Consider the following 20206-nt stretch of genomic DNA (forward strand, 5'->3'; position numbering starts at 1 on the left):
TGAAAGAGCTGTCCAATTAGCCCCACTTCCTGCTCTTTCCCCATAGCCCTGCAATTTTCTCCCCTTCAAGTATTTGTCCAATTCCCCTTTGAAAGTTACTATTGAATCTGCTTCCAACACCCTTTCAGGCTGCGTATAAAAAATTCTCATCTCAACTCTGGCTCTTTTGCCGATCACCTTAAATCTGTGTCCTCTGATTACCGACCCTTCTGCCAGGGAAACAGTTTCTTCTTATTTACTCTATCAAAACCCTTCATGATTTTGAACGCCTCTATTAAATCTCCCCTCAACCTTCTCTGCTCTAAGGAGAACAATCCCAGCTTCTCCAGTCTCTCCACATAACTGAAGTCCCTCAGCCCTAGTACCATTCTAGTGAATGTCCTCTACACCCTCTCCAAGACCTTGACATCATCAACTATGCACCTCTAACATGATGTGGTCATACCATAAGTCATTCTATTGCACTGGACAATTACATTACACGTGCACAGTGGCAATTTATTGTGGCCGCTCTGCACACTACTTAGAATGCATTTTGCCGCTAGTTCAGAGGGAGAATGGTAGCCATGAATGCAGTGTAAATTTGGGAGACTGGCACTCTCAGTTGCTCTCCCAAGACCTGGCTTGTAGGATACCTGGCCTTTAGTTCAAACAATCTAACATCTGGCATCAGACAAAGCAAGCACATTGACTAAAGGCCTGGTGTCAACTTGAGTCAATTGGTAGCACTCTCACCCCACCTTCAGCACATAATCTAGGCTGATACTAAAGTGCAGTGCCGAGGGAGTGCTGCATTGTCAGAGGTCTAGTCTTTTAGATGAGACTGAGGGCCTGTCTGCCTGTTCAGGTGGACATAAAATGTCCCATGGCACTATTCGAACAGTAGGGAGTTCTCCGGTATACTGGCCAACATTCGTCCCTCAACTAACTCCACCAAAAAACAGATCATCTGGTTATTCATTTGTTTGTTGTTTGTGGGACCTTGCTGTGCGCAAATTGGCTGCTACGTTTGCCTATACAACAACACAATACGTCCAGCACAATAAGGTGCTATGTAAATGCAAGTCCTTACTCTTTCTTTCTATGGTTCAAATGGTGCCATGGGTCCCAATAAAGCATGTATAACCCTGTAAGTTGGCATCAAGATATGAACATTGGCAAACACGTGCTTGACAGTCAGAACAACTTTAGAAGTTGAATACAGTTCCAGGAGCCTAGTCACAAGGACTGTGTCTATTTTGGAGATGGGAACAATTACATATATATATATATATATATATATATATATATATATAAATAAATAAATAAATAAAATATAGAATATCAGTAACTAGCTTTAAAAAAAAGATCAATTTTCCAGTCAATCAAAAAGCCAGATTCTAAAATTGATCTGGTCACATTATAGATGCAACTAGGTCAATCTTTGGCATAAAAATTGCATCCAAAGCAGAAAGGATTGCTGCCAGTAAATAAACTCAATGGCAGTCCCCACAGCCTGGCTGCACCGAGATGTCCAGAGTAAACTTCCCTGCGCCATTTACAGGATTAATAGCTTAAAATACAGTGAGAATGTAGCAAAATATTTTAATTGCAAAATTAAGCAGATGCACAGAAAGTAACCCCCCAAAAATTGAGGTCAGATACAACTCACAACTAACTGAAAATGTTTTATGGCCCTGACATTTTTTCTTAAAAAGGGTTTAAAAATATAGAGTGCTAATAATTAATCAATAAAGTGCATTGATTCTTTGATGTCCCCACTATTCAGTCCATACCAATCTATCAGTAGCATTATATCGAAGAGGTCATTGTGTTGATCTGGAAATAATGAAAATCAATGAGGGGATGTTTCCCCTTGTGGGAGAGACCAGAACTAGGGGCCACAGTTTAAAAATAAGGGATCTCCCATTTAAGACGGAGATGAGGAGAAATTTTTTCTCTCATAGGGTTGTGAGTCTGTGGAATTCCCTTCCCCAGAGAGCGGTGGAGGCAGGGTCATTGAATATTTTTAAGGCTGAGTTAGATAGATTCCTGATTAACAAGGGAGTCAAAGGTTATAGTAGGTAGACGGGAAAGTAGGGTTGAGGTCACAATCAGATCAGCCATGATCTTATCAAATGGCAGAGTAGGCTCGAGGGGCCGAATGGCCTACTCCTGCTCTTAATTCGTATGTTCGTACGTTTGTAATGCCTCTCAGGTAAAACTGGCAGTATAAAGTACTGTACTGGAGTAGATTTGCATGGAATGGTTGAAACATGGAGAATAAAGTAGTTTTCTTCCAATTTATTTCCAGTATAACTTCTAACTAAAGGTTTTTGAATTGCTGTCACTACAACAAAATGACAATATGACAAATGCCATGCACACTGGGCATCATCTGTACTTTGGTGTCTTAAGGACAAAAAGAGGGGGTGTGTGTATGTCTGACTGAGCTTTCAGCTCTGGAACCTGGTCCCAAATCCACTTTAAACTTATGGGATGACAGAACTCCTCTTGCTGCTGACTGTAAGAATTTTACCCAATAGGACGCTCAGACAACCTAAATCCAATTCCGGTCCGCACCATAACATTTACGACAATTTAATACAAACTGGCATCTCGCTCACAAACTGTAAGTTTGGTGCAGGGAGCAGAAAAATTATCCAGCACTTTAGAATCATAGAAAGTTACGGCACAGGAGGAGGCCATTTGGCCCATCGTGTCCGTGCCGGCCGAAATAGAGCTATCCAGCTTAATCCCACTTTCCAGCACCTGGTCCTTAGCCCTGTAGGTCACGGCACTTCAGGTGCACATCCAGGTACTTTTTAAATGAGTTGAGGGTTTCTGCCTCTACCACCCTTTCAGGCAGTGAGTTCCAGACCCTCACCACCCTCTGGGTGAAAAAAATTCTCCTCAGCTCCCCTCTAATCCTTCTACCAATTACTTTAAATCTATGCCCCCTGTTCACTGACCCCTCTGCTAAGGGAAATAGGTCCTTCCCTATCCACTTTCTTCCAGAAAACCCAGAAATTCCACAATTTATAACTGAATTTCAAAAAGGACACAAGGAGGAAGATACGGGGATAACAGAACATTTTTCAACCCACGAACGCTGAACAAAAAAAAAAAGCAGAATTCCAAACTAGTTATCATTTTGCTGCTGTGGTCTGAGAAGGGGTTCATGGTTTGTGGCTTGAAACTTAAGTGAACAGTCAAAGTGTCTCTGACCATAGATATTTTTAATGCAGAACATCCTCTCCCATCCTGTTGCTAAGTAAATTACAATTCAAAATGAGTCATCATCACAACATGTGCACCAACAGATTCAAACCACTTGGTATATGACTAGGGCTGCATGGAAATTAACATCACTTTAACCAGTCACATGGTTAAACCTAACATGTCTTTATTTTCCTACACAGATTCAAATTCAGTTTGATGTTGTTGGAGGCAAGCAGCCAGATTGCAATTTTGGTATATTTGAGAATTAGACATTTTTAAAAAATGGTTTAATGCATTACTCAAATTCTCTTTTTTAAAAAAATGCCTTTTTCTTAAAGGGGGTTTCTTATACTTAGTCCACTTCTAACTCAGTTGGTCCCACCTGCCTCCAGATCAGGTCAAACAACAAACAAGAAGAAATCTGTGTCTGTATATCTACCGTACAAACATGCAACAGCAGGTTTGCAATCGTGTTCATTTGGAGGCTCTCTTAATTTCATATTTTTAGGGTATAGATTATTAGACTTGATTATTCCAATGCTCTACTGGCCAGCCTTCCATCCTCCACAAACTTGAGCTCATCCAAAATTCTGCTGCTTGTATCCTAACTCGCACCAAGTCCTATTCACCCATCACCCCTGTGATCGCTGATCTACATTGGCTCCTGGTCCGGCAAAGCCTCGAATTTAAAATTCTCATCCTTGTTTTTAAATCCCGCCATGGCCTCACCCTTCCCTATCTCTGTAACCTCTTCCAGCCCTACAACCCTCCGAAATCTCTGTGCATCCCCAATTTTAATCGCTCCACTATAGGCGGCCGTGCCTTCAGTTGCCTAGGCCCTGAGTTCTCGAACTCCTTCCCTAAACCTCTCTGCCTCTCTCTCCCCCTTGATGATGAATCTTCAAACCATCCTCTTTCACCAACCTTTTGGTCACCTGTCCTAATATCTCCTTATGTGGCACAGTGTCAGGATAACGCTCCTGTGAAGCACCTTGGGACATTTTACTACATTAAAGGTGCTATAAAAATGCAAGTTGTTGTTGTTGCAGTAATCCAATACCCATGGTTCGAACATTCGGTGTAACAATTAAAGAATACCATTCCTTTAATTGATCAGGCTCAGATAATTATTTCTGATAATGAGATACAAAAATACTAGTAATTAGAAATCATATTTTGGAGTTAAATTATTTGTTTGTGAGACTGTATTTCTTTAAAGCTTACCCTTTTTTGGTGACTTCATTTACTAAATGATGCTGGATTCTCAATAGAACAGTTTCATTGAAAAAGGTACCCTTAGTTTTAAAAAAAAAGGGACTTTAAATGTAATCAAACACCACATTCAACAGCTTAAGATAACACATGGATGAACTTTGCCATTGTTTTAATTGATATTTTTAAAAATCAGATGTTGTTAGAGGCACCCTAACTGTTATTCTCTGTAAATAGCATAAACCCAATAACACTGTTTATAACAGGGGGGCTAGATTGCTACAATAGAGAGTGATATTTCAAAACTCATTTACATGAAAGATGTGCAGTAGAAAGCTGGAAAAGTCTTTTGATGCTCAAAGGGTCAACAGCACATCCTTAATAATCTGCAGATGTTGAGGGAGGGGCAGTAATGACTAATGTAACTTAGCAGATATCAGAATTTTCAAAGCCATAACCATGAATGTTAACGATGGTAACTGAAAAGTAGAATCTGAATTTTTGCACCTTCCCCTCACCCAAGTCACCTCAACAATAATCCATTTAACTATTTAGTTTTAATTTCCCTTTTTTATTCCATTTATTTCCCTTTCCTTTTCGGTCCACACACCACACAACGCAAACCTCCAAATAAGAAGGCAGCTTGATGACCTGCTCCCAGGCCATTGATATCACTCAATGAACTGTCAGTATGTGCGAGATAGCAGCTGGAATCATTTCACAAGCAATTTCCTGATTCCACAGGGCAGCACCTGAATGGTACAGTTTTTCCCTGAACAGCACGTCAGAACTTGCTATACCAAGAAACTGTGCTTGAATCCAAATTCAAATCAGTCAACATCCTTTTGTTTAAGTCAACACAGCATCCATAGCTGACGTGCAGTAACGGTCTCCCAAAGTCGATTCATGTTGGTATTTGGGGATCCTGGTGAATGCTAACTTCAGCCTAGACATAGTCATTGTGTAAACCAGAGAAAGGTTTTACTCCAATTAGTTATTGGAGTAAAACCAATAACTAATTGGGACGAAGTCCCGTCTTCGCACGGAGGACACCATCCAACGTGTTGTGTGGCACTACCACCGTGCTAAATGGGATAGATTCAGAACAGATCCAGCAGCTCAAAACTGGGCCTCCATGAGGCGCTGTGGGCCATCAGCAGCAGCAGCAGCAGATTTGTATTCCAGCACAATCTGTAACCTCATGGCTCGGCATATTCCTCGCTTTACCATTACCAACAACCCTAGTTCAATTAGGAGTGTAGAAGAGCATGCCAGGAGCATCACCAGGTGTACCAACTTGGTGAAGCTACAACACAGGACTACATGCATGCTAAACAGCAGAAGCAACATGCCCAGGTATGCCCTGTCCACAAAAAGCAGGACAAATCCAATCCGGCCAATTACCGCCCCATCAGTCTACTCTCAATCATCAGCAAAGTGATGGAAGGTGTTGTCGACAGTGCTATCAAGCAGCACTTACTCACCAATAACCAGCTCACCGATGCTCAGTTTGGGTTCCGCCAGGACCACTTGGCTCCAGACCTCATTACAGCCTTGGTCCAAACATGGACAAAAGAGCTGAATTCCAGAGGTGAGGTGAGAGTAACTGCCGTTGACATCATTGGCAGCATTTGACCGATTGTGGCACCAAGGAGCCCTAGTAAAATTGAAGTCAATGGGAATCAGGGGGAAAACTCTCCAGTGGCAAGAGTCATACCTAGCACACAGCACAAAGGAAGATGGTAGTGATTGTGGGAGGCCAATCATCTCAGCCACAGGACACAGCTGAAGGAGTTCCTCAGGGCAGTGTCCTAAGCCCAACCATCTTCAGCTGCTTCATCAATGACCTTCCCTCCATCATAAGGTCAGAAATGGGGATGTTCGCTGATGATTGCACAGTGTTCAGTTCCATTCGCAACCCCTCAGATAATGAAGCAGTACGTGCTCGCATGCAGCAAGACCTGGACAACATCCAGGCTTGGGCTGATAAATGGCAAGTAACATTCGCGCCAGACAATGACCATCTCCAACAAGAGAGAATCTAACCACCTCCCCTGACATTCACCGGCATTACCATCGCCGAATCCCCCACCATCAACATCCTGGTGGTCACCATTGACCAGAAACTTAACTGGACCAGCCACATAAATACTGTGGTTACAACAGCAGGTCAGAGGCTGGGTATTCTGCAGTGAGTGACTCACCTCCTGACTCCAACACCTACAAGTGGTCCTGGCAGAACCCAAACTGAGCATCGGTGAGCAGGTTATTGGTGAGTAAGTGCCGTTTAATAGCACTGTCGACAACACCTTCCATCACTTTGCTGATGATTGAGAGTAGACTGATGGGGCGGTAATTGGCCGGATTGGATTTGTCCTGCTTTTTGTGGACAGGGCATACCTGGGCAATTTTTCCACATTGTCGGGTAGATGCCAGTGTTCTGGCTGTACTGGAACAGTTTGGCTAGAGGCGCGGCTAGTTCTGGAGCACAGGAGTGTGATGGAATACTCTCCACTTGCCTGGATGAGTGTAGCTCCAACAATACTCAAGAAGCTCGACACCATCCAGGACAAAGCAGCCCGCTTGATTGGCACCCCATCCACCACCCTAAACATTCACTCCCTTCACCACCGGCGCACAGTGGCTACAGTGTATACCATCCACAGGATGCACTGCAGCAACTTGCCAAGGCTTCTTCAACAGCACCTCCCAAACCCATGACCTCTACCACCTAGAAGGACAAGGGCAGCAGGCACATGGGAACAACGCAACCTGCACGTTCCCTTCCAAGTCACACACCATCCCGACTTGGAAATATATCGCCGTTCCTTCATCGTCGCTGGGTCAAAATCCTGGAACTCCCTTCCTACCAGCACTGTGGGAGAACCTTTACCACACGGACTGCAGCGGTTCAAGAAGGCGGCTCACCACCACCTTCTCAAGGGCAATTAGGGATGGGCAATAAATGCTGGCCTTGCCAGCGACGCCCACATCCCGTGAACGAATAAAAAAATGTTATTTCAGAAAACTGGAGGAAAAGAAACGGGTTCCTTTCATTAGGAGGCAATTCCAGTTGGACACACAGAGCCAGTGTACATTTCTGTTTGGCTTGAGTTCCATTTGGATTTCTTATCTGTGGAGTGACTTTTAAGGAGTTAGTAATGAAAAGCAGCTTTATAGTCTCCAAGAATTGTAAACAGACAGAAACAAAATTTGTATAAGTAGTTAGTTTTACAATTTCAAATCCGTGCAATTACATTTACTGAGCACCACGCACGCATGCACACATTGGCCCAGTAATTGCTGGTATTGCACATCTGAATTGGATTTTTTTACCTCATCTGTAAGATCGTATTATTTTTGCGCCGCAAATTGCTGGAAATGCGAGCTGCTAACAGCATGGCGAGGTAAACGGGACATCAGGGACCTCCTGAACATCAGGTCCAATGGTCTACCGCCTTAACCAATAAAATTTAAGGATAGAGAAAAAAAACAGAGCGAGCGACAGAGATGGAAATAGGGTGAACTAGAGCCAATTGGACACAGAAAGAGAAATAAAGAGAGGGAAAGAAAGGAAGTGGATTAGGACAGAGAGAGAGAAAAAGAGAGAGACAGAAAGGGAAAGCAAGAAATAAAATTTAAAATTTAAAAAGAAACCTCCAGGAACAATTTACTACCTGCGAGACTGATACTCCACAGTTTAATTTTCCCTTTCTGGGCCTCCAAGGTTGAGCGACATGTCAGGACCATAATGAAATGAATTACCAGCCCTAAATGGCTGCGGCGAGATTAATTTGTCTCGACGGTGTAAATCCAGCAATTCCATGACACACAATGGGGAGGCTCACGGCGAGATGGTCATTTTTTTGGTATTGGCGAGGTTAACGGTGGAGTGGCGCAAATCATCCAGCAATTTGTGGCGAATCGGAACACATGGCGTATCTCTTCTTCGCTACAATTGCTGGGGTTTTTATGAACTAATAATGGCAGGTATCGTGAACTCGCCATTATTTTTTCAGCAATTTCTGGGTCATTGTTTGGAGCAACAATGCAAGTGTTTCAGTGAAACAGAGGGGGAGAAATTCAACTTACGGCCACCTGTTTTGCACGAGTAAACCGAGCGTTGGGCCTTAAAATTTTGCATCTCCATCTGCTGCACACGATTTGGACTGGATATAAGCCAGACGTTAAATTGGTTTGGGCGACTTTTATATGTCCAGGGTCTCAGGCTGAAATAGGCGTTAGGCTTGTTAAACAGCAACAACAGCTTGCATTTATATAGCGTCTTTAACAACAACAACTTGCCTTTAACGTATTAAACGTCCCAAGGCGCTTTACAGAAGCGCTATCAAACAAAATTTACAGAGTTCACAGAGGGTGGAGGATGGGACGCTAGGCGAGAGAGCATTGGAATAGTCAAGTCTAGAGGTAACAAAGGCAAGGATGAGGGTTTCAACAGCAGATGAGCTGAGGCAGGGGCAGAGACGGACGATGTTACAGAGGTGGAAGTAGGCGGTCGTTGTAATGGAGAGGGTATGGGGTTCGAAGGGCAGCTCAGGGTCAAATAGGATGCCGAGGTTGCGAATGGTGTGGTTCAGCCTCAAACAGTGGCTTCGGCCTTCCCAATATTTAATTGTAGGTAACTTCTGCTCATCCAACACTGGATGTCGACACGCAGCGTGACAACACAGAGGCAGTGGAGAGGTCGAGAGAGGTGGTGGTGTGGTAGACCTGGGCGTCGTCAGCGTACATGCGAAACCTGATGTCGTGTTTTCGGGTGATGTCGCTGAGGGCCAACATGTAGATGATAAATAGGAGGGGGCCAAGGACAGATATTTGGGGGGCTCCAGAGGTAATGGTGTAGAGGTCAGAAGAAAAGCCATTGCAGGAGATTCTCTATGTCTGGATAGGTAGAGTGGAACCAGGCAAGGGTAATCGCACTCATCTGGACAATGAAGGAGCAGCTTTGGAGGAGGATGGTGAGGAATAGGAGGGGGCCATTGATAGATCCTTGGGGATTCCAGAGGTAATGGTCCAGGAGCGGGAACAGAAGCCATTGTAGGTGATTCTCCAGCTGCAACTGGATTGATAAGAATGGAACCAGGTGAGCGCAGTCCCACCCAACTGGACGATGGAGGAGAGGCGTTGGAGAAGGATGGTGTGGTCAACCGTGTCAAAGGTTGCAGACAGATCAAGAAGTGATAGTTCACCATGGTCACAGTCATGTAGGATGTCATTTGTGACTTTAATAAGGGCTGTTTCAGTGCTGTGGCAGGGGCGGAAACCTGATCGGAGAGGTTCAAACATGGAGTTGCGGGAAAGATGGGCACGGATTTGGGAGGCGACAACAGAACATCAAGGACTTTGGAGAGGAAGGGGAGGCTGGAGATGCGTAGTAAGTCGTCCCAAGGCACTTCACAGGAACGTTATCAAACAAAATTTGACACTGAGCCATATAAATAGATATTAAAGCTTGGTCAAAGAGGTAGATTTGAAGGAGCGTCTTAAAGGAGGAGAGGTAGAGAAGTGGAGAGGTTTAGGGAGGGAATTCCAGAGCTTAGGGCCTAGGCAGCTGAAGACATGGCCGTCAATGGTGGAGCGAAAAAATCGGAGATGCGCAAGAGGCCAGACTCGGAGGAGCGCAGAGATCCTGTAGGGTCGTCGGGCTGGAGGAGATTACAGAAATAGGGAGGGGCAAGGATGAGAATTTTAAAATCGAGGTGTTGCTGGACCGGGAGTCAATGTAGGTCGGTGAGCACTGATATGTGATAGGTGAACGGGACTTGGTGCGAGTTAGGATACGGGCAGCAGAGTTTTGGATGAGCCCAAGATTACAGAGGTTACAAGGTGGGAGGCTGGCCAGGAGAGAACTGGAATAGTCGAGTCTAGAGGTAACAAAGGCATGGATGAGGATTTCAGCAGCAGATGAGCTGAGGCAGGGGCGGAGACGGAGACGAGCATTGATAAGAGGTGGAAGTAGGCGGTCTTGGTGATGGAGAGGATATGGGGTCAGAAGCTCAGCTCAGAGTCAAATAGGACCAAATTGGAGGTCCTATGCCCTAGCCCTGATCAGCAGTCCTTAAAGTACGTTGGAAGCCACTCAAAAAAAAAGGCACAAGAAATTTTCAATTTTTACTTTTGTGGTACCAGGGGTAGAATTTATCCACTGTCTGTCAGATGACATGTCTAACACATTTGGTTAAAACCTAATGAAAGCTGAGCCCTGGTCTCCTTATTTTTTAGCACTCTATTCTACATGGAGGATGGATAAATACTCGTGGCTATCCCAAAGGGCAGCTATATAAGCTGAAATATTGAAGTCTCCCGTACTCAACGCTGTACAGCTGGTAGGCGCAGCTGCCAGTTCACCTAACATTGAAAGGAGCTGCCAGATTTTGATCAAATTCAGTTCCCATTTTAAGTCTAATGAAAGTTAGTCCTGAGTAAATCATGTTAAGTCAGATGGCTCCTACCACCTGCATTTTCAAAACGTATTTATGAGGAGAAAAACAGAGCATACGTAGGTCCTGGCCAGCCCTGACACATAATAAATTTCTATAAATACAGCTGTCTTTTTCTCATTCATGGGGTGTGGGCGTCGCTGGCAAGGCCAGCATTTATTGCCCATCCCTAATTGCCCTGGAGAAGGTGGTGGTGAGCCGCCTTCTTGAACCGCTGCAGTCCGTGTGGTGAAGGTTCTCCCACAGTGCTGTTAGGTAGGGATGATGTGGAGATGCCGGTGATGGACTGGGGTTGACAATTGTAAACAATTTTACAACACCAAGTTATAGTCCAACAAATTTATTTTAAATTCCACAAGCTTTCGGAGGCTTCCTCCTTCCTCAGGTGAACGGTGTGGAAGGTGTTCACCTGAGGAAGGAGGAAGCCTCCGAAAGCTTGTGGAATTTAAAATAAATTTGTTGGACTATAACTTGGTGTTGTAAAATTGTTTACAGTTAGGTAGGGAGTTCCAGGATTATGACCCGACAACAATGAAGGAACAGCGATATATTTCCGAGTCGGGATGGTATGTGACTTGGAGGGGAACGTGTAGATGGTGGTGTTCCCATGTACCTGCTGTCCTTGTCCTTCTAGGTGGTAGAGGTTGCGGGTTTGGGAGGTGCTGTCGAAGAAGCCTTGGCGAGTTGCTGCAGTGCATCTTGTAGATGGTATACGCTGCAGCCATGGTGCACCGGCGGTGGAGGGAATAACTGTTTAGGGTGGTGGATGAAGTGCCAATCAAGCGGGTTGGTTTGTCCTGGATGGTGTCGTGCTTCTTGAGTGTTGTTGGAGCTGCACTCCTCCAGGCAAATGGAGAGTATTCCATCACACTTCTGACTTGTGCCTGGTGGATGTTGGAAAGGCTTTTGTTTCTGGAGAACTTATGATAAACGGGGGTGAGGTTGGACTTGGGTGAGAACACAAAACGGGCGATAGCAAATCGGCTATCCTTTTACACCACGACAGATTTCCTAATGAAATCAATGGAAAAGAAAATCAGGTGAGGTGTAAACGGGCCTGCTGATTCAACTATCACTGAACACCAATTTCACCCGCAGTAATTCACGTTGTAGTTGCCCCAAGAATGGAGACATGACAAATGATCACTGGCATGACATATTCTAACACTTGCAACAGATTTTCAGTTTAAATGTGTTGAAACAAAACCAGTATTACTTATGAACCACATGGAGTGGTTGAGGCAAATTGCATTGATGCACATAAGGGCAAGCTAGATAAGTACATGAGAGAAAAAGGAATAGATGGGTATGCAGATAGGGTGAGAAGAAGTAAGGTGGGAGGAGGCTCGTATGGAGCATAAACAACGGCATAGACCTGTTGAGCCGAATGGCCTGTTTCTGTGCTGTAAAATTCTATCAAAATATTTTACTGCCAACCCTTATTATTTTCAGTGAGTAACAAACAGACTCTGAATGAAGGAGTCCCACTGCAGAATTTTCTAAATATATATATGGCTCCACAATAACCACACGATAGTAAAAACTGGAGAACAAAATCTTACACCATGTGTAGTAATATTTGATCCCAGTTTCCTCCATTTCTCACTTATTATTGTTTGATAACAACCGACCGTGACTATTCTTTTCCAACCTTCCTTCACTAATACCACAAAATGCTTTGGAACATGTCTGCACCATTGTGTCTTCCCCAGTACTCCCCCAGCACAAATTACTGAAATACTTTGCTGTGTTTTCTTCCTTAGCAACGCTGTAGTCAAGTGTGGCAAGTTATGAAAAAGGGTGGAGGATACAGTGGCCCATTACACTGCATGGCTCACATATGTGGGTAGTTTGTTTGCTTGCATGTGTGGTGTTTTTGGAAAGACGAGTAAACACTCTGCAATTTGGGGTGATTGCTGGGAGGGATTTTACTTTTAAATGGAAATTCTTTCGCACACAGTCATGCTGGTGAATCACTCGAATTTATTTTATTGTTTATTTTGCAGTTTGGTAACAGTTCAGACAACAATGTCATGATGTGGGGGTGGAGAGGAGGCAGAGGCTTCTTTATGTGCTGACAGACCAAATGTGCGACAGAGACTTTAAAGGGATGGTGGAGAGGAATGCATTTTTTCCACATGTTTTGTTTTCTTTGGACTGTATTCAAAGCTACACTAATCTCATCCATACATTATCAGCAGGTGTGTTTTTCAATTGTTCTGAAGCAGGGGCTTGCTGGTCTACTTATCACATTGTCAGAGATGTATGAAAACCACCAGAATATCTCGCCTACATACTCAACATTCGGGGGAATTGTCAGATCAATGCCAATCAACAGAATTCAAATTTCAGCTAAACTTCAGTTTTAAAGTTAATAATAACAAAATCGAGACTACCCAATTGGTCACAAACAACATCCCGTGTAACTGTGACCTATCTCTCCTTGACCTCTCCACTGCCCATTCTCCTCCATTGCCTCCTCTCCACGATCCATCTTTATGGCACTGAGCTCTCTTGGCTTTATTCCCATCTGTCCCAAAGCAGCCACTAATCTCCTTGAGCTCCCATGCCCACAAGGTCATCACCAGCGATGTGCCCCAGGTCCCCTCCTGTTTTATCATCTACATGCTAACCCTCATTATCTTCTGGAAACGTGGGGTCAGCTTTCATACATAAGCTGATTAAACCCAACTCTATCTCTCTGCCACAATCATTGACTCGAAGGCTGTATTATCTAACTGCTGATCCTACATCAACATAGGAACATAAGGAACATAGGAACAGGAGTAGGCCATTCAGCCCCTCGTGCCTGCTCCGTCATTTGTTAAGATCATGGCTGATCTGTGATCTAACTCCATATACCTGCCTTTGGCCCATATCCCTTAATACCTTTGGTTGCCAAAAAGCTATCTATCTCACATTTAAATTTAGCAATTGAGCTCGTATCAATTGCCGTTTGCGGAAGAGAGTTCCAAACTTCTACAACTCTTTGTGTGTAGAAATGTTTTCTAATCTCGCTCCTGAAAGGTCTGGCTCTAATTTTTAGACTGTCAATCAAGGCTTGGATAAGCTGAAATGTTGCTCAACGTTGTAAACCAGTTATCCTTTTCGGCTTCTGCCAGCATCTATGTAGCTTGGACTCCAGCTCCATCAACCTCCTTGGCTGCAGGCTCAAGCTGAAGCAGATGGTGCAGAATCTTGGGTGTTCTGCTTGATCTGAAGCTGACCCATCTAATCAGTAGCCAAGAATGCATTTTTTCCCACCTCCAGGACACAGCTGTTTTGCAATCCTAAGTCTATTTTTCCACTGCCGACACCCGAATCTATACATTCTTAATATCTAGTATAGATTTTCTTGTATACCCTCCTCCACCCTTTACAAATACCACTCAATCCAGTGCCCTGGATGCTGCAGCCCGAATCCTCTTACACAAATATGCACCCCTAACCACCCCTGTTCTTGCCCAGTTCCACACACCTTTCTGGTTTTACCCCACCTAATGTGAGTAATTTTGTTCAGCCATACATTGCAGCCTGTACACTCCTCCAACTTTGGCCATCTGCTTGTCCCTCATTCCATGGTCAGAAGCTATTCTTTCAGTCACCACACCCCTGCTGCTTGAGACTCTCCCTTGAAACCATTTTGCTTTGCTACCTCTCTTCCTTCAAAAGCCTCTTCAAACCTATATTTTTGCTCAAACAATAAGTTCCTCTCCTTTAATTTTTCTTGTCTCCTGTTTAGTGCCCTCTCCTTTCCCCTTGTAAATACTCAGAGATGCTCCTCTACATGAGGTTTACTGTACAAGTTGTTCTAAGTGTAATAGGGAAGATTAAAAGGCACAGCAAAGGATTGTACAAGGGGAAGGAGCAGAGGCGATGTAACATGAGAACGACAGTATCAACGGGCTCCTTTGATGTCTCAGTAGGTAACTGAACCATCTGGTGTAATAAAACAACTTGCATTTATATAGCACCATTAACATAGTAAACCATCCCAAGGTGTTTCATAGAAGCGTAATCAGACACAAATTGACACCGAGCCAAAGAAGAAGATATCAGGACAGGTTACTAAAAGCTTGGTCAAAGAGGGAAATTTTAAGGAGCATCTTAAAGGATGAGAGGCGGAGAGGTTTAGAGAGAGAATTCCAGAACTTAGGGCCTTGATGGTTGAAGGCCAGGGCACCAATGGGTGAGGCGAAGGGAGGGGGGGCGTTGGCAGTATTCCAGAGTTGTAGGAATGCAGAGTACCTGGAGGGCTGTAGGGATGGAGAACGTTACACAGATAGGGAGGGGCAAAACCTTGGAGGGATTTGAACACAAAGGTGAGAATTTTAAAATTGAGGCGTTGGTGGACTGAGGACCAATGTAGGTCAGCGACCACAAGGTCGATGGGTAAACAGAACTTGGCGCAGTTTAGAATACGGGCAGCAGAGTTTTGGATGAGCTCGTTTATGGAGGGTGGAAAATGGGAGGCCGGCCAGGAGAGCATTGGAATAGTCAAGTGTAGAGGTAACAAAAGCATGGATGAGTGTTTCAGCAGCGGATAAGCTGAGGCAGAAGCATAGACAGGCGATGTTACAGAGGTGGAAGTAGGCAACCTTTGAGATGGAAAGAATATGGGGGTCCAAAGATCAGCTCAGGATCAAATAGGACGCCAAGGCTGCGAACAGTGTGGTTCAGCCTGAGACAGTGGATAGGGAGGGGGATGGAATTGGTGGCGAGGGTACGGAGTTTGTGGCGGGAGACGAAGACAATCGGTTTGGTCTTTGCAATGTTTAATTGGAGGAAATTGTGGCTCATCCAGGACTGGATGTCGGACAAGCATCCTGACAGCACAGAGACAGTGGAGGAGTCAAGAGAGCGGGTGGTGAGATAGAGCTGGGTGTCGTCTGCGCACGTGAAACGTGACACGCCTTCGGATGATGTCGCCGAGGGGCAGCATGTAAATTAAAGATCAGAGGCGGCCAAGGATAGATCCTTGAGGGACTCCAGAGGTAACGGTGCAGGAGCAGGAAGAGAAGCCATTGTAGGAGATTCTCTGGCTACGACTGGATAGGTAAGATTGGAACTAGGCGATGGCAGTTCCACTCAGCTAGACAACAGAAGTGAGGCATCAGAGGAGGATGGTGTAGTTAACCATGTCAGTGGCTGCAGAGAGGTCGAGAAGGATGAGGAGGGATAGTGTACCACAGTCACAGAGGATGTCACTTCTGATCTTGATTAGGACCGTTTGCAATGCTGTGACAGGAGCGTCAGCCTGATTGGAGAGCTTCAAGCACGGAGTTGTGGGACAGATGGGCATGGATTTGGGAGGTGACAACACGTTCAAGGACTTTGGAAAGGAAAGGCAGGTTGGAGATGGGACGGTAGTTTGCAAAGATAGAGGGGTCAAAGGTGAGCTTTTTGAGGAGGTAATCGGAAAATGATCACCATGGCAACTGGTGAGAGATACAGTGTCACCTCGCAATCACCACCACGTAAGAACCCTTAATACACACACATCAGAAAGTTCCAAAGCTGCCAAAACTCAAATCAATCCCATACTCAATACCACCAGTAAAAAAACTTTTAAAGCATTTTGTATGAAGGAGCAGCATTCACTACTGGGAAGGATACCAGCTCCCACACTCATTTCATCTATAGGCAGCCAAAGACAAACCCACCTGATAAAAGTCTCCATGAAATAACATTCCCCTTTAAATAATATTATTCCCAATCCATGGGCGTTTTTTGTGCATGGCAAAAATTTGTCTAGAGACAGTGGCCTAATACTGAAAGTCAGCCCTCTGATTTCTGAGGAATGAATGTCCTTTCAAAATCTGTTCTATCATTCTCTACTTCCACAGTGTTGAAAGTTGCAAAAATGGAAAAATAAAAGTAATAAAACTTAACTGCTGACCTGCTTGGTGTCATCACTCGCTATCCCGTGAGCTAGGTGTGCACTGAAAGTACTCTTGCCAACCCCTCCTTTTCCAGATAAAACCAAGATTTTATGTTTAACAGATGCCATCTTCTCCTTGATCTCCTGAATGGCTGCAGTGTGTGAAAAAAAAATACAGGAATTTCACATTCATGACAGTACCCACATTAATTGCTTTGCTTTATGGCGAGTAAAAATTACTCTTGAAAATCTACCTGGATCTGGAGCTTTTGAGGCACCTGAGGCACATATCGCTTGATTAGGACAACCCTGACAGGCTGAAACTTTACCGGCATCATCACTCGCTGTTCCTGGACAGTCTAAAACATAACAGAAAAAAATATATATACCCTCACTGCTGTACAACATACAATAACTACATTCTGTAACAGAATCTCATTGCTAGTATCAAAGTACTAGACAGGTCAAGTGTGACTAACAGAATAGGTTAGATATATTGTATGCCATAGATGAGTTTTCCCATTATTACTTGTGATATTTTTGAACAGCATTTTAAACAAGACCATCTCACATCATATAAATGTATATGTGGCTTATGGAAACAGCTCAGAGTTGATTTTAGGCCAGTTATCCACAAGTCTAAAACCAACATGGGACCCTGATTGACAGGAGATATACCAGTCAAGCTCTTGTACCACTGCACGTGAAGAGTCAGGAACAAGTTTAGCCTTCAGGTGAAGCGGAGTTAGAAGCCAGGGACTAATTGGACCAGAGCCTGCAAATATAATTCAACCCCCATTTTAAGTCATACATTCTGCCTAGGTAAACTCATCATGCTATGATTGCAGCTTTCCACCAGTAATGGCGCTGAAGCACCTCCACGGCTTGGGGGGGGTGGGGGGAGAAGAATGGAAGAATCTCATTACAGCATGGCAAGTTTACATAGGTAGTTTCCATTATAAATGTGGACATAGGAATTTATAATGGAAAAGGATGACAAGAAGTACAGGGACACATGGGGCCCGATTTTAGCAGGGGTGCGGGTTCTCGGCGGGTGGGCAAGCGGGCGCGTGGGTAACGCGCCCGGTGAAATTAGTGGGTTTCCCGCGCGATCGTAGCAGGCAACGCACTAATTGGATCCACTTACCTGCTCCTCCGGGTTCCCCGCTGCTGGTCTGCGCGTCGGGCGGGCTGCGCATGCGCAGTAAGATCTGTCAGCTGGAGGCGCTCTATTTAAAGGGGCAGTCCTCCACTGACAGATGCTGCAACAAATAGCAAAGATGACTGCATGGAGCAGCCCAGGGGGAAGGCTGCTCCCAGTTTAATGATGCCTCACCCCAGGTATCAATACATGGGGTGAGGAGGAGGGGAAGGACAGAGATCTTCCACCCGGCGGGCGGGAGGAAGCGGCCTGCCTCTGCCACCAGGAAGGCCTGGCTAGAGGTGGCAGAGGAGGTCACCAGCGCCACCAACATAATCGCCCACCTGCACACAGTGCAGGAGGCGCTCCAATGACCTCAGTAGGTCAGCCACAGTGAGTACACGTAGTCTTTCCCCTACACTCAGTCTGCCACATCACTGCCCCCACCCCACATCTCCTTCTGCACTGCCAACACTACTCTGTCACATCACCCCTCATACCCACTCAAACCCCATCCTCATCTTACCTGCACCTACTCACTTCGCCAGTACTCACCCCGCCACTACCACGCAACCCAATCCTCATACAATCTCATGGCTTTATCCCATACTCACCCTCTCGTGCATCTCCCTCACGGCCAGCCTCACTCAACCTGCCACCACCTGTGCTGCAGCCACAGGGCATGCATCACATATGTGCAGTAGGCAGCGTAAGGCAAACGTGTCGTGAGCATGAAGGGGATGCACAAGGGTGTTTGAGGGTTTGTCATGGTTGTTACTTCTATTGAATTTCAGAACAACCCACATCACACATTATATTGGCACCACTACTGCCATGTCTTCGCGAATCCTGTCCGGTTTGTGCAATAATGCCCGCTCCAGGGCATCACTATGAGGACCCACCACTGATGCCACACATTGTGTCACTGCAGGGTGGGTGTAGGTGTATTTGCAGGGCTCTTCTGCGCAGACGACTGAGAGACATCGGCGATGTCCCCGGTTGCACCCTGGAAGGCTGCGGAGGAGAAGTTCGGGAGGGCAGTGGTGACTTTGACAGCGACAGGTAGGAAGATGGTGCACGGGCCAGCCAGGAGCAGCTCGGCATGAAAGAGGCTGCAGATGTCCACGGCTACATGTCGAGTGACTCTGAGCCTCCGTGTGTACTGCTGCTCAGAGAGGTCCAGGAGGCTGAGCCTTGGTCTGTGGAACCTGTGGCGAGGGTAGTGCCCTCTGCGACGCATCTCTCTCTGCGGTAGCCCTCCCTCCTGCTGTACAGGTGGATGTGTCACAGCACTCTGTTGTGGAGCTCCACGTGTCAGAGGTGGACGGCGTGGATGGCGAGGCTGGTGATGCTATTCTCCCTCCGAGGAGGTCACGACTGCAGCTACGGCGGCCCCCATCCGCAAGATGTACATCTGAGGGGGTCCGCAAGGTAGGTACATGTCTCCGGACCCCGGGGTAAGTGTGCAGGTTGGTGACTTTGACCGTCAGGAGGAGGGTGGTGGAGGCCAAACTTTGTCCCAAGTGACAGAGTGGCCTCCTGCAATGGGTGAGGGTCTCCCCCCCACCCCCCTGTCAAATGGACCTTTGCAGCTGCCACAGGCTGACAGCTGCAACACGTCCATTTCAACTGGGAGTGTTTCCCCCAGTGTGGGAAACAGTCCCATGTTGATCCAAAATCACACACAGTCCCTTAATCAGGTCAGTTAATGACCTGAAATAGCTACATAAATACTCTCAAGTGGCATCCCGCTGGCTTTAATTGCCTGCGGGATTCCCACCAGCGGGGGCTGCGCGCGCATGCCGGCGCGTCAGCGGGGAACCCGGAAGTGGGCGGGATCCGGTCGGGATCCTGGATTTTACGATTTTCGAGGCCCCCCCACTGAGAATGCACCCGATAGCGGGTGCTAAAATCGGGCCCATGATGTTTAGTATATTACTAGTTGATCGCTCTCTCCACTCCCTCTACGTCCCTCCTCTCTCAACACCTACCACCCCCTTCAATCTCCATCAACTTCCCTCTAACCTCTCTCAATCTCCCCCTTGGCCTCTCAATGGCCTTCAATCTCTCTCAACTTTTTCAGCCCTCCTGCCTGCCCGCTTTCTCTTTCTCAACTGTTCCCTCCCTATTAACCCTCCTCCCAGCCTTTCTCAATTGCTCCTTCACTCAATCCCCAGTCTCGCCCACTTGCTTACAACCTCAGCTCTCACTCTTTCTCTAGCTATCAATCCCTCCTCTCTCTCAATGACTCCCATCTCTCTGAACCCCCACCCCTATTCTTCTCTCCTCCCTTCCTTCCTATATGTCTGC

At 45.8% G+C, this 20206-nt stretch overlaps 1 protein-coding gene across 1 annotated transcript in view; it reads right to left on the bottom strand.

Annotated features, from left to right (window-relative positions):
- nubp1 (nucleotide binding protein 1 (MinD homolog, E. coli)) overlaps positions 1-20206 on the bottom strand; it is a 61937-nt gene that overhangs the window by 35155 nt on the left and 6576 nt on the right. Inside the window, exons 2-3 of the mRNA XM_068003347.1 lie at positions 17010-17114; positions 16774-16907 (exon numbers count right to left, since the gene is read on the bottom strand). Of these exons, the coding sequence (XP_067859448.1) occupies positions 16774-16907; positions 17010-17114 (239 nt within the window). The remainder of the gene's footprint in view (positions 1-16773; positions 16908-17009; positions 17115-20206) is intronic.

This window comes from Heptranchias perlo, chromosome 22 (assembly GCF_035084215.1).
Source record: "Heptranchias perlo isolate sHepPer1 chromosome 22, sHepPer1.hap1, whole genome shotgun sequence".
Classification (NCBI taxonomy): Eukaryota; Metazoa; Chordata; class Chondrichthyes; order Hexanchiformes; family Hexanchidae; genus Heptranchias; species Heptranchias perlo.